This window comes from Oncorhynchus nerka, linkage group LG14, assembly GCF_034236695.1.
Source record: "Oncorhynchus nerka isolate Pitt River linkage group LG14, Oner_Uvic_2.0, whole genome shotgun sequence".
Classification (NCBI taxonomy): domain Eukaryota; kingdom Metazoa; phylum Chordata; class Actinopteri; order Salmoniformes; family Salmonidae; genus Oncorhynchus; species Oncorhynchus nerka.
The window spans coordinates 208,972-227,860 of NC_088409.1; the positions used below are offsets into that span (position 1 = coordinate 208,972).

At 45.6% G+C, this 18,889-nt stretch overlaps 1 protein-coding gene across 1 annotated transcript in view; it reads right to left on the reverse strand.

Moving 5' to 3' along the window:
* LOC135574921 (CUB and sushi domain-containing protein 3-like) overlaps window positions 1-18,889 on the reverse strand; it is a 238,878-nt gene that overhangs the window by 163,413 nt on the left and 56,576 nt on the right. Inside the window, exons 6-9 of the mRNA XM_065027041.1 lie at window positions 9,430-9,615; window positions 8,826-9,020; window positions 5,505-5,678; window positions 2,495-2,668 (exon numbers count right to left, since the gene is read on the reverse strand). Of these exons, the coding sequence (XP_064883113.1) occupies window positions 2,495-2,668; window positions 5,505-5,678; window positions 8,826-9,020; window positions 9,430-9,615 (729 nt within the window). The remainder of the gene's footprint in view (window positions 1-2,494; window positions 2,669-5,504; window positions 5,679-8,825; window positions 9,021-9,429; window positions 9,616-18,889) is intronic.

The following is an 18,889-nucleotide window of genomic DNA, read 5'->3' on the forward strand; positions in this document are numbered from 1 at the left end:
CAACTAGAGAGATTTGTTGACACAGCAGCACTAAGCTCACTGTACACTCCAATTCAACTGTAAACAAACGTTCACATCAATATCAGTAGATTCAGGATGTCCCTTGTGGGCATCCGTATTTTATACAAAGCATTAAGTTAAGTAAACAAGTCTACTCGTGTCTTTGGCACTGTTGCTGTGCCTTTTCATTAGAGACATGTTGGCTGGGCGGGGTTGGGGGTGGAGTCATGTTGGCTGGGTGGGGTTGGGGGTGGAGTCATGTTGGCTGGGTGGGATTGGGGGAATATGATGGGAGGTTGGGGGTGGAGTCATGTTGTTTGGTTTGAGTTTGTGGTGGAGTTATGTTGTCTGGGTGGGGTTGGGGTGGAGTCATGTTGGCTGGGTGGGGTTGGGGGTGGAGTCATGATGGCTGGGTGGGGTTGGGCTGGGTGGGGTTGGGGGTGGAGTCATGTTGGGTGGGTGGGGTTGGGGGACTATGATGGTGGAGGCCCCAAAAAATAACCTAATAAATACACAGACCTGTAGGTTCGATACAACAACATGTACAGACCAGTAGGGTTTAAATAACAACCAGTAGGGTAGATATAACAACCAGTAGGGTTTATATAACAACATGTACAGACCAGTAGGGTTTATATAACAACATGTACAGACCAGTAGGGTAGACATAACAACATGTACAGACCAGTAGGGTTTATATAACAAAATGTACAGACCAGTAGGGTTTATATAACAACATGTACAGACCAGTAGGGTTTATATAACAACATGTACAGACCAGTAGGGTCTATATAACAACATGTACAGACCAGTAGGGTTTATATAACAACATGTACAGACCAGTAGGATAGATACAACATGTACAGACCAGTAGGGTTTATATAACAACATGTACAGACCAGTAGGGTTTATATAACAACATGTACAGACCAGTAGGATAGATACAACATGTACAGACCAGTAGGGTTTATATAACAACATGTACAGACCAGTAGGATAGATACAACATGTACAGACCAGTAGGGTTTATATAACAACATGTACATACCAGTAGGGTTTATATAACAACATGTACAGACCAGTAGGGTTTATATAACAACATGTACAGACCAGTAGGGTAGATATAACAACATGTACAGACCAGTAGGGTTTATATAACAACATGTACAGACCAGTAGGGTTTATATAACAACATGTACAGACCAGTAGGGTAGATTTAACAACATGTACAGACCAGTAGGGTTTATATAACAACATGTACAGACCAGTAGGGTTTATATAACAACATGTACAGACCAGTAGGGTAGATACAACATGTACAGACCAGTAGGGTCTATATAACAACATGTACAGACCAGTAGGGTTTATATAACAACATGTACAGACCAGTAGGGTTTATATAACAACATGTACAGACCAGTAGGATAGATACAACATGTACAGACCAGTAGGGTTTATATAACAACATGTACAGACCAGTAGGGTAGATACAACAACATGTACAGACCAGTAGGGTAGATACAACAACATGTACAGACCAGTAGGGTTTATATAACAACATGTACAGACCAGTAGGGTTTATATAACAACATGTACAGACCAGTAGGGTTTATATATCAACATGTACAGACCAGTAGGGTTTATATAACAACATGTACAGACCAGTAGGGTTTATATAACAACATGTCCAGACCAGTAGGGTTTATATAACAACATGTACAGACCAGTAGGATAGACATAACAACATGTACAGACCAGTAGGGTAGATATAACAACATGTACAGACCAGTAGGGTAGACATACCAACATGTACAGACCAGTAGGGTTTATATAACAACATGTCCAGACCAGTAGGGTTTATATAACAACATGTACAGACCAGTAGGGTAGACATAACAACATGTACAGACCAGTAGGGTTTATATAACAACATGTACATACCAGTAGGGTTTATATAACAACATGTACATACCAGTAGGGTTTATATAACAACATGTACAGACCAGTAGGGTTTATATAACAACATGTACAGACCAGTAGGGTTTATATAACAACATGTACAGACCAGTAGGGTAGATATAACAACATGTACATACCAGTAGGGTAGATATAACAACATGTACAGACCAGTAGGATAGACATAACAACATGTACAGAACAGTAGGGTTTATATAACAACATGTACAGACCAGTAGGGTTTATATAACAACATGTACAGACCAGTAGGGTTTATATAACAACATGTACAGACCAGTAGGGTTTATATAACAACATGTACAGACCAGTAGGGTAGATATAACAACATGTACATACCAGTAGGGTAGATATAACAACATGTACAGACCAGTAGGATAGACATAACAACATGTACAGAACAGTAGGGTTTATATAACAACATGTACAGACCAGTAGGGTTTATATAACAACATGTACAGACCAGTAGGGTTTATATAACAACATGTACAGACCAGTAGGGTAGAGGGTGAATACTTACAGACACACAGCGGCAGCTGTCCGGACCAGAGGTGATCCTGCTGGCAGATGCGGACCGAGGATCCTATGAGTCTGAAGCCTGGGTTACACTGGTAGACCACGGTGTCTCTGTATCCGAAGTTCTCCCCTATCGCCTGACCGTTCACAATCTGCTCCGGGATACCGCAGTGACCAGCTGGAGAGAGAGGGGGGTGTTAGGGGCTTTTTTTACAACAATATTTACTACGACGTGCAAAGTTAAACTCATGGGGCAAGTCTGAAATGTCCTGTTTCTTACATCAGTCCACTACTCTAGTGAAAAGTAGTGTTTTGTATAAGGAATATGGAGTCCACTACTCTAGTGAAAAGTAGTGCTTTGTATAGGGAATATGGAGTCCACTACTCTAGTGAAAAGTAGTGCTTTGTATAGGAATATGGAGTCCACCACTCTAGTGAAAAGTAGTGCTTTGTATAGGGAATATGGAGTCCACCACTCTAGTGAAAAGTAGTGCTTTGTATAAGGAATATGGAGTCCACTACTCTAGTGAAAAGTAGTGCTTTGTATAAGGAATATGGAGTCCACTATAGTGAAAAGTAGTGCTTTGTATAGGGAATATGGAGTCCACTACTCTAGTGAAAAGTAGTGCTTTGTATAGGGAATATGGAGTCCACTACTCTAGTGAAAAGTAGTGCTTTGTATAGGGAATATGGAGTCCACTACTCTAGTGAAAAGTAGTTCTTTGTATAGGGAATATGGAGTCCACTACTCTAGTCAAAAGTAGTGCTTTGTATAGGAATTTGGAGTCCACTACTCTAGTGAAAAGTAGTGCTTTGTATAAGGAATATGGAGTCCACTACTCTAGTGAAAAGTAGTGCTTTGTATAGGGAATATGGAGTCCACTATAGTGAAAAGTAGTGCTTTGTATAGGGAATATGGAGTCCACTACTCTAGTGAAAAGTAGTGCTTTGTATAGGGAATATGGAGTCCACTACTCTAGTGAAAAGTAGTGCTTTGTATAGGGAATATGGAGTCCACCACTCTAGTGAAAAGTAGTGCTTTGTATAAGGAATATGGAGTCCACTACTCTAGTGAAAAGTAGTGCTTTGTATAAGGAATATGGAGTCCACTATAGTGAAAAGTAGTGCTTTGTATAGGGAATATGGAGTCCACTACTCTAGTGAAAAGTAGTGCTTTGTATAGGGAATATGGAGTCCACTACTCTAGTGAAAAGTAGTGCTTTGTATAGGGAATATGGAGTCCACCACTCTAGTGAAAAGTAGTGCTTTGTATAAGGAATATGGAGTCCACTACTCTAGTGAAAAGTAGTGCTTTGTATAAGGAATATGGAGTCCACTATAGTGAAAAGTAGTGCTTTGTATAGGGAATATGGAGTCCACTACTCTAGTGAAAAGTAGTGCTTTGTATAGGAATATGGAGTCCACTACTCTAGTGAAAAGTAGTGCTTTGTATAGGAATATGGAGTCCACTACCTAGTGAAAAGTAGTGCTTTGTATAGGAAATATGGAGTCCACTACCTAGTGAAAAGTAGTTCTTTGTATAGGGAATATGGAGTCCACTACTCTAGTCAAAAGTGTGTCCCGTGCTTTGTATAGGGAATTTGGAGTCCATTACTCTAGTGAACAGTAGTGCTTTGTATAGGGAATATGGAGTCACTTCAGACACAGTTATGTACAGTCAGACATCCAAGAAAAGAGAAAGTGCAGTCTATGTATCCTCTATGTCTCCTCTATGTGTAGTGATGCCTGAGAAGCAACACTGTGTTGCCGTGACCAGGGTCTGTAGTGACGCCTGAGAAGCAACACTGTGTTGCCGTGACCAGGGTCTGTAGTGATGCCTGAGAAGCAACACTGTGTTGCCATAACCAGGTCTGTAGTGATGCCTGAGAAGCAACACTGTGTTGCCGTGACCAGGGTCTGTAGTGATGCCTGAGAAGCGCCACCCGGGAGCCTCATTGAACCCCATTGAATATATGAACTGTTGAGTTCATATACCATTTGTATTGGTGTCTAATCCCACTACCACTATGAATGTGTCCTATACTGTACATCTCTGTCTCTCTACCTATCTTCCAAGCCTGTCTCTCCCACTACCACTATGAATGTGTCCTATACTGTACATCTCTGTCTCTCTACCTATCTTCCAAGCCTGTCTCTCCCACTACCACTATGAATGTGTCCTATACTGTACATCTCTGTCTCTCTACCTATCTTCCAAGCCTGTCTCTCCCACTACCACTATGAATGTGTCCTCTACTGTACATCTCTCTCTCTACCTATCTTCCAAGCCTGTCTCTCCCACTACCACTATGAATGTGTCCTCTACTGTACATCTCTCTCTCTCTCTACCTATCTTCCAAACCTGTCTCTCCCACTACCACTATGAATGTGTCCTATACTGTACATCTCTCTCTCTACCTATCTTCCAAGCCTTTCTCTCCCACTACCACTATGAATGTGTCCTCTACTGTACATCTCTCTCTCTCTCTACCTATCTTCCAAGCCTGTCTCTCCCACTACCACTATGAATGTGTCCTCTACTGTACATCTCTGTCTCTCTACCTATCTTCCAAGCCTGTCTCTCCCACTACCACTATGAATGTGTCCTATACTGTACATCTCTGTCTCTCTACCTATCTTACAAGCCTGTCTCTCCCACTACCACTATGAATGTGTCCTCTACTGTACATCTCTGTCTCTCTACCTATCTTCCAAGCCTGTCTCTCCCACTACCACTATGAATGTGTCCTCTACTGTACATCTCTGTCTCTCTATCTTCCAAGCCCGTCTCTCCCACTAAATCAATAGGAAAAGAGAGAAGGAGAATAGGAGTTTCCTCGTCCCAGATGTGTCTATGATGTCATGACAAGGAGTGGCACAAACAGACTGGTACCCAGGCTAGAGTGGGAGTTCCTACTCAGGCATTGAGTCTCTGCTGTCATGACAAGGAGTGGCGAGTAGTGGGCATGATGGCACAAACAGACTGGTACTCAGGCTAGAGTGGGAGTTCCTACCCAGGCATTGAGTCTCTGTGCCGCTCCACAGTCCTGACAGCATGCACTCCCTCACGGTGGCGCCCACCAGGATGTATCCAGGGTTGCAGCTGAAGATGGCAGAGGCTCCAAAGGTAGTCTGAGTTCCAATCTTTCTCCCATTAGGAGGAGTGGGCAGCTCTCCACAGGAAATGACTGTAGTAAGAAAGAGATAGACAGGTGAGACCAGAGAGAGAGAGAGAGGGAGATCAGAGAGAAAGAGCGAGAGGGGAGACCAGAGAGAGAGAGACAGGGGAGACCAGGGAGAGAGAGACAGACGAGACCAGAGAGAGACAGACAGGGGAGTGCAGAGAGAAAGAGAGAGACAGACAGGGGAAAGTAGAGAGAGAGAGAGACAGGGGAGAGCAGAGAGAGAGAGAGAGAGAGAGAGAGAGAGAGACAGGGGAAAACAGAGAGAGAGAGAGAGGGGGGGAAAGCAGAGAGAGAGAGAGAGAGAGAGAGAGAGAGGGGGAGAGAGAGAGAGAGACAGGGGGAGAGAGAGAGAGACAGACAGGGGAGAGCAGAGGGAGAGAGAGACAGACAGATAGGTGAGACCAGAGAGAGAGAGAGAGAGGGGAGAGCAGAGAGAAAGAGAGAGAGACAGGGGAGAGCAGAGAGAGAGAGACAGACAGGTGAGACCAGAGAGAGAGAGAGAGAGAGAGACATGGGAGAGAGACAGGGGAGAGAGACAGGGAGAGAGAGGGGGAAGCAGAGAGAGAGAGAGAGAGAGGGGGGGAGCAGAGAGAGAGAGAGAGAGAGAGAGAGAGAGAGAGAGAGAGAGAGGGAAAGCAGAGAGAGAGAGAGGGGGAAAGCAGAGAGAGAGAGAGAGAGAGAGAGAGAGGGGGAGCAGAGAGAGAGAGACATAGAGAGAGAGAGAGAGAGAGGGGAGAGCCGAGAGAGAGAGACAGGGAGAGCAGAGAGAGAGACAGACAGGGGAGAGCAGCAGAGAGAGACAGGGGAGAGCAGAGAGAGAGACAGGGAGAGCAGAGAGAGAGAGAGAGACAGGGGGAGCAGAGAGAGAGACAGGGGAGAGCAGAGAGAGAGAGAGACAGGGAGAGCAGAGAGAGAGAGACAGGGGAGAGCAGAGAGAGACAGGGGAGAGCAGAGAGAGAGAGACAGGGAGAGCAGAGAGAGAGAGACAGGGGAGAGCAGAGAGAGAGAGAGGGGAGAGCAGAGAGAGAGAGAGACAGGGTAGAGCAGAGAGAGACAGGGGAGAGCAGAGAGAGAGAGACAGGGGAGAGCAGAGAGAGAGAGACGGGAGAGCAGAGAGAGAGAGACAGGGGAGAGCAGAGAGAGAGAGAGACAGGGGAGAGCAGAGAGAGAGAGAAAGGGCAGAGCAGAGAGAGAGACAGGGGAGAGCAGAGAGAGAGAGAGACAGGGGAGAGCAGAGTGAGAGTGAGAGACAGGGGAGTGCAGAGAGAGAGAGAGAGAGACAGGGGAGAGCAGAGGGAGAGAGAGACAGACAGGGGAGAGCAGAGAGAGAGAGACAGGGGAGAGCAGAGAGAGCAGAGAGAGAGAGAGACAGGGGAGAGCATAGAGAGAGAGACACAGACAGGGGAGAGCAGAGAGAGAGAGAGAGACAGGGAAGAGCAGAGAGAGAGACAGGGGAGAGCAGAGAGAGAGAGAGAGACAGGGGAGAGCAGAGAGAGAGAGAGACAGGGGAGAGCAGAGAGAGAGAGAGAGGGAGAGCAGAGAGAGAGAGAGAGACAGGGAGAGCAGAGAGAGAGAGAGAGACAGGGGGGAGAGCAGAGAGAGAGAGAGACAGGGGAGAGCAGAGAGAGAGAGAGAGAGACAGGGGGAGAGAGCAGAGAGAGACAGACAGGAGAGAGCAGAGGGAGAGAGAGACAGACAGGTGAGACCAGAGAGAGAGAGAGAGAGAGACCAGGGAGAGCATAGAGAGAGAGAGACACAGACAGGGGAGAGCAGAGAGAGAGAGAGAGACAGGGAAGAGCAGAGAGAGAGACAGGGGAGAGCAGAGAGAGAGAGAGAGAGACAGGGGAGAGCAGAGAGAGAGAGACAGGGGAGAGCAGAGAGAGAGAGAGACAGGGGAGAGCAGAGAGAGAGACAGGGGAGAGCAGAGAGAGAGAGAGAGAGACAGGGGAGAGCAGAGAGAGAGAGAGACAGGGGAGAGCAGAGAGAGAGAGAGAGACAGGGGAGAGCAGAGAGAGACAGACAGGAGAGAGCAGAGGGAGAGAGAGACAGACAGGTGAGACCAGAGAGAGAGAGAGAGAGAGAGACCGGGGAGAGCAGAGAGAAAGAGAGAGACAGGGGAGAGCAGAGAGAGAGAGACAGACAGGTGAGACCAGAGAGAGAGAGAGAGAGAGACATGGGAGAGAGGGAGAGAGAGAGAGAGGGGGAAGCAGAGAGAGAGAGAGAGAGAGAGAGAGAGAGAGAGAGAGGGGGAGCAGAGAGAGAGAGAGACATGGGAGAGAGACAGGGGAGAGCAGAGAGAGAGAGAGAGAGAGAGAGACAGACAGAGGACAACAGAGAGAGAGAGAGATAAACAGTGGAGAGCAGAGGAGATAGTTGGCTTACTGTGTCATGTCAACAGTAATTTACATCTTCCCCACTGACCCCAGTGAGATAAAACAGAACTCATCTTCCACAGCTGGATGACTGTTCTCTTTGTGTTCAACACCTTCAACGTTCTAATGTAGGTGCCCTGTATAGAGACCTGTTTTAAATCATTACTGAATGGATCAATACCTATTCAATACTCTCACCACACACACACACACACACACACACACACACACACACACACACACACACACACACACACACACACACACACACAGAGACACACACACACACACACACACACACACACACACACACACACACACACACACACACACACACACACACACACACACACACACACACACACACACACACACACAGAGACACACACACACACACACACACACAGACACACACACACACACACACAGACACACACAGACACACACACACACACAGAGACACACACACACACACACACACACACACACACACACACACACACACACACACACACACACCGAGACACACACACACACAGACACACACACACACACACACACAGAGACACACACAGAGACACACACACACACACAGACACACACACACACACACACACACACACACACACACACACACACACGTTCAAAGAGAAAACAATCTGAATCTATTCAAGACTCTCCTACAATAGTTCCCATGACAACACAGAGACGATCTCTACACAACGAAGACTTGATCAAGACGAGATCAAGTCTTCAGTGGTAAAATGTCACCACCCACTTCTGCATCGAGGTCGTTCGTTCCGCCAGCTCCACGCCCCATTGGCCAGGCACTGGATGTGGGCGGGACCGAGCCGGTAGTAACCCGGGTTACAGCTGAAGACCACCTTGGTTCTGAACTCATAGCTGGACCCGTTGACGATCGTCCACTTCCCGTGGTCCAGAGAGAAGGAACCCAGACTGGGGCAGACCACCACTGTGGGACCACAAACACAAAGAATAGTAAACTCATGGTCCAGAGAGAAGGAGCCCAGACTGGGGCAGACCACCACTGTGGGACCACAAACACAAAGAATAGTAAACTCATGGTCCAGAGAGAAGGAGCCCAAACTGGGGCAGACCACCACTGTGGGACCACAAACACAAAGAACAAACCAACACAGACAGGGGTGAAAAAACTCTTGGGCTGCGAGGTATTTTGTTGTGGTTACTCCATGAGTGTGTGTGTTAATTGCATCTCCCTTCCTACCTGGGCAGTCTGGTATCTTGTTGTGGTTACTCCATGAGTGTGTGTGTTAATCGTATCTCCCTTCCTACCTGGGCAGCTGGGTATTATGTTGTGGTTGCTCCATGAGTGTGTGTGTTAATCGTATCTCCCTTCCTACCTGGGCAGCGAGGTATCTTGTTGTGGTTGCTCCATGTGCCGTCAGGCTGGCAGACGGTGGCGGTGAGATCCTTGGAGGAGAGCCTGAAGCCGTTGTTGCAGAAGTAGGTTAATCGTGCTGCCACGGAGTAATCAACAGCCTGGACGCCTCCATTCAGCGGCGCTGTGGGCACGCCACACGCCACGGCTAGGGGGAGGAACACACACACACACACACAGGGAGACACATGAGGCATCTGCACGCCACACGCCACGGCTAGGGGGAGGAACACACCTGCACCACACACAGGGAGACACATGAGGCATCTGCACGCCACACGCCACGGCTAGGGGGAGGAACACACCTGCACCACACACAGGCCAATACACAGACATATATATATATATATTTCACAGTGAACTATGGGAAAGATTACCCAAATTCTTATCTTACAATGACGGCCTAGGAACAGTGTGTTAACTGCCTGTTCAGGGGCAGAACGACAGATTTGTACCTTGTCAGCTCGGGGGTTTGAACTTGCAACCTTCCGGTTACTAGTCCAACGCTCTAACCACTAGGCTACCCTGCCACCCCAAGAATTGACTGGTACAGTGAATCAGATTACTGTCACACACATATCACAGTGAACTATGGGAAAGATTACCCATGAACCAGCTGGTACAGTGAATCAGATTACTGTCATACACATATCACAGTGAACTATGGGAAAGATTACCCATGAACCAGCTGGTACAGTGAATCAGATTACTGTCGTAAAACTATCACAGTGAACTATGGGAAAGATTACCCATGAACCAGCTGGTACAGTGAATCAGATTACTGTCATACACATATCACAGTGAACTATGGGAAAGATTACCCATGAACCAGCTGGTAGAGTGAATCAGATTACTGTCATAAACACCTATCACAGTGAACTATGGGAAAGATTACCCATGAACCAGCTGGTAGAGTGAATCAGATTACTGTCATAAACACCTATCACAGTGAACTATGGGAAAGATTACCCATGAACCAGCTGGTACAGTGAATCAGATTACTGTCATAAACACCTATCACAGTGAACTATGGGAAAGATTACCCATGAACCAGCTGGTACAGTGAATCAGATTACTGTCATAAACATATCACAGTGAACTATGGGAAAGATTACCCATGAACCAGCTGGTAGAGTGAATCAGATTACTGTCATACACATATCACAGTGAACTATGGGAAAGATTACCCATGAACCAGCTGGTAGAGTGAATCAGATTACTGTCATAAACACCTATCACAGTGAACTATGGGAAAGATTACCCATGAACCAGCTGGTACAGTGAATCAGATTACTGTCATACACATATCACAGTGAACTATGGGAAAGATTACCCATGAACCAGCTGGTACAGTGAATCAGATTACTGTCATAAACACCTATCACAGTGAACTATGGGAAAGATTACCCATGAACCAGCTGGTACAGTGAATCAGATTACTGTCATACACATATCACAGTGAACTATGGGAAAGATTACCCATGAACCAGCTGGTACAGTGAATCAGATTACTGTCATAAACACCTATCACAGTGAACTATGGGAAAGATTACCCATGAACCAGCTGGTACAGTGAATCAGATTACTGTCATAAACACATATCACAGTGAACTATGGGAAAGATTACCCATGAACCAGCTGGTACAGTGAATCAGATTACTGTCATACACATTTCACAGTGAACTATGGGAAAGATTACCCATGAACCAGCTGGTAGAGTGAATCAGATTACTGTCAAACACATTTCACAGTGAACTGGAGCTAAGGGGCAGTACAACCGTAACCATTACGTTGAGACAAATGTCCTGTCAAATCAGACAGCCAGTATTGATGCCTATTTGTGTCGTTAATCTTCAGTTATTTAAAGCATCTCATGGAGGAGCCCGACACACCAGAACATCACATCTCCACAGAACATTAGTGAAACTCCAAAGAACAAAGACTTACAGTCCCAAATTTAGTCCAATCAGAGCAGGTGTTCTCAACCGTCTTGGGTGCGGGGACACCTTTTGTGATAGTAAATTCATCAGTGTAACCCCCCCCCCTCCCTGTTATTAAATAATCAGAACACAACTTGAGATAAAATAACATAGAAAGAGTTTTACTATAACCATGGCAGTGTTTGGCTGGACCCACCATGTTCCTGGGCACTGAGGAAGGAACATTTTAAAGGCCTGTCTAATGGCATCGAAGTTTTCCAGCAAATGTACCTGCAATTCTACACATTTTGTCACGGGGTAGAGAGATGTTGTTGTTGCTAGCTAATACCCTGCAATTTTAGAGAAAACATTGTCGTTTTAAAGCCTTTTAAAGCCTTTGTCACACGTACCGAATTCAACACGAATACCTTGAAATGATTACTTACAAGCTTATTTTCCACCATCATTTGCAAATAAATTCGTAAAAAATCCTACAATGTGATTTCCTGGATTTAATGTTGTCTGTCATAGTTGAAGTGTACCTATGATGAAAATTACAGGCCTCTCTCATCTTTTTAAGTGGGGGAACTTGCATAATTGGTGGCTGACTAAATACTTTTTTGCCCCACTGTGTGTGTCTATATGTATATATACATTATATATATGTCACTCCCTTTGGTTCCTTCCCTATATATGTCCCTCCCTTTGGTTCCTTCCCTATATATGTCTCTCCCTTTGGTTCCTTCCCTATATATGTCACTCCCTTTGGTTCCCTCCCTATATATATGTCACTCCCTTTGGTTCCTTCCCTATATATGTCACTCCCTTTGGTTCCTTCCCTATATATATCTCTCCCTTTGGTTCCTTCCCTATATATGTCACTCCCCTTTGGTTCCTTCCCTATATATGTCACTCCCTTTGGTTCCTTCCCTATATATATGTCACTCCCTTTGGTTCCTTCCCTATATATCACTCTCCTTGGTTCCTTCCCTATATATGTCACTCCCTTTGGTTCCTTCCCTATATATATCTCTCCCTTTGGTTCCTTCCCTATATATCACTCTCCTTGGTTCCTTCCCTATATATGTCCCTCCCTTTGGTTCCTTCCCAATATATGTGTCTCCCTTTGGTTCCTTCCCTATATATGTCCCTCCCTTTGGTTCCTTCCCAATATATGTGTCTCCCTTTGGTTCCTTCCCTATATATGTCCCTCCCTTTGGTTCCTTCCCTATATATGTCACTCCCTTTGGTTCCTTCCCTATACATGTCACTCCCTTTGGTTCCTTCCCTATATATGTATCTCCCTTTGGTTCCCTTTGATTCCTTCCCTGTATATGTCACTCCCTTTGGTTCCTTCCCTATATATGTCTCTCCTTTGGTTCCATCCCTATATATGTCTCTCCCTTTGGTTCCTTCCCTATATATGTCACTCCCATTGGTTCCTTCCCTATATATGTCTCTCCCTTTGGTTCCTTCCCTATATATGTCCCTCCCTTTGGTTCCTTCCCTATATATGTCACTCCGTTTGGTTCCTTCCCTATATATGTTTCTCTCTTTGGTTCCTTCCCTATATATGTCACTCCCTTTGGTTCCTTCCCTATATATGTCCCTCCCTTTGGTTCCTTCCCTATATATGTCCCTCCCTTTGGTTCCTTCCCTATATATGTCTCTCCCTGTGGATCCTTCCCTACATATGTCCCTCCCCTTTGGTTCCTTCCCTATATGTCCCTCCCATTGGTTCCTTCCCTATATATGTCATCCCTTTGGTTCCTTCCCTATATATGTCTCTCCCTTTGGTTACTTCCCTATATATGTCCCTCCCATTGGTTCCTTCCCTATATATGTCTCTCCCTTTGGTTCCTTCCCTATATATGTCACTCCCTTTGGTTCCTTCCCTATATATGTCCCTCCCATTGGTTCCTTCCCTATATCTGTCACTCCCTTTGGTTCCTTCCCTATATATGTCATTCCCTTTGGTTCCTTCCCTATACTATGTCCCTCCCATTGGTTCCTTCCCTATATATGTCCCCCTTTGGTTCCTTCCCTATATGTGTCTCCCCTTTGGTTCCTTCCCCTATACATGTCCCTCCCATTGGTTCCTTCCCTATATATGTCCCTCCCATTGGTTCCTTCCCTATACTGTCACTCCCTTGGTTCCTTCCTATATATGTCCCTCCCTTTGGTTCCTTGATTCCCCTATATCTGTCACTCCCATTGGTTCCTTCCCTATATCTGTCACTCCCTTTGGTTCCTTCCCTATATATGTCCCTCCCATTGGTTCCTTCCCTATATCTGTCACTCCCATTGGTTCCTTCCCTATATATGTCCCTCCCTTTGGTTCCTTCCCTATATCTGTCACTCCCATTGGTTCCTTCCCTATATCTGTCACTCCCTTTGGTTCCTTCCCTATATATGTCCCTCCCATTGGTTCCTTCCCTATATATGTCCCTCCCATTGGTTCCTTCCCTATATCTGTCCCTCCCATTGGTTCCTTCCCTATATATATCTCTCCCTTTGGTTCCTTCCCTATATATCACTCTCCTTGGTTCCTTCCCTATATATATCTCTCCCTTTGGTTCCTTCCCTATATATGTCACTCCCTTTGGTTCCTTCCCTATATATGTCACTCCCTTTGGTTCCTTCCCTATATATATGTCACTCCCTTTGGTTCCTTCCCTATATATGTCCCTCCCTTTGGTTCCTTCCCTATATATGTCACTCCCTTTGGTTCCTTCCCTATACATGTCACTCCCTTTGGTTCCTTCCCTATATATGTATCTCCCTTTGGTTCCCTTTGGTTCCTTCCCCCTGTATATGTCACTCCCTTTGGTTCCTTCCCTATATATGTCTCTCCCTTTGGTTCCATCCCTATATATGTCTCTCCTTTGGTTCCTTCCCTATATATGTCTCTCCTTTGGTTCCTTCCCTATATATGTCCCTCCCTTTTCCCTATATGGTTCCTTCCCTATATATGTCACTCCGTTTGGTTCCTTCCCTATATATGTTTCTCTCTTTGGTTCCTTCCCTATATATGTCCCTCCCATTGGTTCCTTCCCTATATATGTCCCTCCCTTTGGTTCCTTCCCTATATATGTCCCTCCCTTTGGTTCCTTCCCTATATATGTCTCTCCCTGTGGATCCTTCCCTACATATGTCCCTCCCTTTGGTTCCTTCCCTATATATGTCCCTCCCATTGGTTCCTTCCCTATATATGTCCCTCCCATTGGTTCCTTCCCTATATATGTCTCTCCCTTTGGTTCCTTCCCTATATATGTCACTCCCTTTGGTTCCTTCCCTATATATGTCCCTCCCATTGGTTCCTTCCCTATATCTGTCACTCCCTTTGGTTCCTTCCCTATATATGTCACTCCCTTTGGTTCCTTCCCTATATATGTCATTCCCTTTGGTTCCTTCCCTATATATGTCCCTCCCATTGGTTCCTTCCCTATATATGTCACTCCCTTTGATTCCTTCCCTATATATGTCTCTCCCTTTGGTTCCTTCCCTATACATGTCCCTCCCATTGGTTCCGTCCCTATATATGTCCCTCCCATTGGTTCCTTCCCTATATATGTCCCTCCCTTTGGTTCCTTCCCTATACATCTCCCTCCCATTGGTTCCTTCCCTATATATGTCCCTCCCATTGGTTCCTTCCCTATATATGTCCCTCACTTTGGTTCCTTCCCTATACATGTCCCTCCCTTTGGTTCCTTCCATATATATGTCCCTCCCATTGGTTCCTTCCCTATATATGTCCCTCCCATTGGTTCCTTCCCTATATATGTCCCTCCCATTGGTTCCTTCCCTATATCTGTCACTCCCATTGGTTCCTTCCCTATATATGTCCCTCCCTTTGGTTCCTTCCCTATATCTGTCACTCCCTTTGGTTCCCCATTGGTTCCTTCCCTATATCTGTCACTCCCCTTTGGTTCCTTCCCTATATCTGTCCCTCCCATTGGTTCCTTCCCTATATGGTTGGTTCCTTCCCTATATATGTCCCTCCCTTTGGTTCCTTCCCTATATCTGTCCCCCATTGGTTCCTTCCCTATATCTGTCACTCCCTTTGGTTCCTTCCCTATATATGTCCCTCCCATTGGTTCCTTCCCTATATATGTCCCTCCCATTGTTCCTTCCCTATATCTGTCCCTCCCATTGGTTCCTTCCCTATTGGTTCCTTCCCTATATATATCTCTCCCTTTGGTTCCTTCCCTATATATCACTCTCCTTGGTTCCTTCCCTATATATATCTCTCCCTTTGGTTCCTTCCCTATATATGTCACTCCCTTTGGTTCCTTCCCTATATATGTCACTCCCTTTGGTTCCTTCCCTATATATATGTCACTCCCTTTGGTTCCTTCCCTATATATCACTCTCCTTGGTTCCTTCCCTATATATGTCACTCCCTTTGGTTCCTTCCCTATATATATCTCTCCCTTTGGTTCCTTCCCTATATATCACTCTCCTTGGTTCCTTCCCTATATATGTCCCTCCCTTTGGTTCCTTCCCAATATATGTGTCTCCCTTTGGTTCCTTCCCTATATATGTCCCTCCCTTTGGTTCCTTCCCAATATATGTGTCTCCCTTTGGTTCCTTCCCTATATATGTCCCTCCCTTTGGTTCCTTCCCTATATATGTCACTCCCTTTGGTTCCTTCCCTATACATGTCACTCCCTTTGGTTCCTTCCCTATATATGTATCTCCCTTTGGTTCCCTTTGATTCCTTCCCTGTATATGTCACTCCCTTTGGTTCCTTCCCTATATATGTCTCTCCCTTTGGTTCCATCCCTATATATGTCTCTCCCTTTGGTTCCTTCCCTATATATGTCACTCCCTTTGGTTCCTTCCCTATATATGTCTCTCCCTTTGGTTCCTTCCCTATATATGTCCCTCCCTTTGGTTCCTTCCCTATATATGTCACTCCGTTTGGTTCCTTCCCTATATATGTTTCTCTCTTTGGTTCCTTCCCTATATATGTCACTCCCTTTGGTTCCTTCCCTATATATGTCCCTCCCTTTGGTTCCTTCCCTATATATGTCCCTCCCTTTGGTTCCTTCCCTATATATGTCTCTCCCTGTGGATCCTTCCCTACATATGTCCCTCCCTTTGGTTCCTTCCCTATATATGTCCCTCCCATTGGTTCCTTCCCTATATATGTCACTCCCTTTGGTTCCTTCCCTATATATGTCTCTCCCTTTGGTTACTTCCCTATATATGTCCCTCCCATTGGTTCCTTCCCTATATATGTCTCTCCCTTTGGTTCCTTCCCTATATATGTCACTCCCTTTGGTTCCTTCCCTATATATGTCCCTCCCATTGGTTCCTTCCCTATATCTGTCACTCCCTTTGGTTCCTTCCCTATATATGTCACTCCCTTTGGTTCCTTCCCTATATATGTCATTCCCTTTGGTTCCTTCCCTATATATGTCCCTCCCATTGGTTCCTTCCCTATATATGTCACTCCCTTTGGTTCCTTCCCTATATATGTCTCTCCCTTTGGTTCCTTCCCTATACATGTCCCTCCCATTGGTTCCGTCCCTATATATGTCCCTCCCATTGGTTCCTTCCCTATATATGTCCCTCCCTTTGGTTCCTTCCCTATACATCTCCCTCCCATTGGTTCCTTCCCTATATGTCCCTCCCATTGGTTCCTTCCCTATATATGTCCCTCACTTTGGTTCCTTCCCTATACATGTCCCTCCCTTTGGTTCCTTCCCTATATATGTCCCTCCCATTGGTTCCTTCCCTATATATGTCCCTCCCATTGGTTCCTTCCCTATATATGTCCCTCCCATTGGTTCCTTCCCTATATCTGTCACTCCCATTGGTTCCTTCCCTATATATGTCCCTCCCTTTGGTTCCTTCCCTATATCTGTCACTCCCATTGGTTCCTTCCCTATATCTGTCACTCCCTTTGGTTCCTTCCCTATATATGTCCCTCCCATTGGTTCCTTCCCTATATCTGTCACTCCCATTGGTTCCTTCCCTATATATGTCCCTCCCTTTGGTTCCTTCCCTATATCTGTCACTCCCATTGGTTCCTTCCCTATATCTGTCACTCCCTTTGGTTCCTTCCCTATATATGTCCCTCCCATTGGTTCCTTCCCTATATATGTCCCTCCCATTGGTTCCTTCCCTATATATGTCCCTCCCATTGGTTCCTTCCCTATATCTGTCCCTCCCATTGGTTCCTTCCCTATATCTGTCACTCCCATTGGTTCCTTCCCTATATATGTCCCTCCCATTGGTTCCTTCCCTATATCTGTCACTCCCATTGGTTCCTTCCCCAGACGTTATTGTTTCTGTTTCAGTTTCCTGTCTGTCTGCTGTTTGAGTTTCTTGTTTTGTATTATGTTCCTCTCACTGAACTTGCTTCCTGATTCTCAGCGCACATCGTAACACAAGCCCTTAACCAACAATGCAGTTTCAAGAAAACATTTACTAAATGTAGCGCCTTACAGTCAGATGCCGAGCAGTTGCCATTCAAGGCGGTGATGCAACCAGTCAGGATGCTCTCGATGGTGCAGCTGTATAACCTTTAGAGGATCTGGGGACCTATCTACCATGACATTAGGGTTATAGCCATGTTAATGTATTATCATAGAGTAGTATCTCAGGCTCAACACATCTAAACTCCCAGATACATCAGACTCAACACATCTAAACTCCCAGATACTTCAGACTCAACACATCTAAACTCCCAGAAACCTCAGGTTCAACACATCTAAACTCCCAGATACCTCAGGCTCAACACATCTAAACTCCCAGATACCTCAGGCTCAACATATCTAAACTCCCAGATACCTCAGGCTCAACACACAACACATCTAAACTCCCAGATACCTCAGGCTCAACACACAACACATCTAAACTCCCAGATACCTCAGGCTCAACACACAACACATCTAAACTCCCAGATACCTCAGGCTCAACACATCTCCCAGATATCTCAGACTCAACACAACTCCCAGATATCTCAGACTCAACACATCTAAACTCCCAGATACCTCAGGCTCAACACATCTAAACTCCCAGATACCTCAGGCTCAACACATCTAAACTCCCGGATACTTCAGGCTCAACACATCTAAACTCCCGGATACTTCAGGCTCAACACATCTAAACTCCCAGATATCTCAGGCTCAACCCCTCTAAACTCCCAGATACCTCAGGCTCAACACATCTAAACTCCCAGATACCTCAGACTCAACCCATCTAAACTCCCAGATACCTCAGGCTCAACACATCTAAACTCCCAGATACCCCAGGCTCAACCCCTCTAAACTCCAAGATATCTCAGACTCAACACAACTCCCAGATATCTCAGACTCAACACATCTAAACTCCCAGATATCTCAGGCTCAACACACAACACATCTAAACTCCCAGATACCTCAGGCCCAAATCAAATACAATTGTATTTGTCACATGCGCGGAATACAACCATACTGTGAAATGCAACTTAAAAGCCCTTAACCAACAATGCAGTTCAAGAAACATAATTAA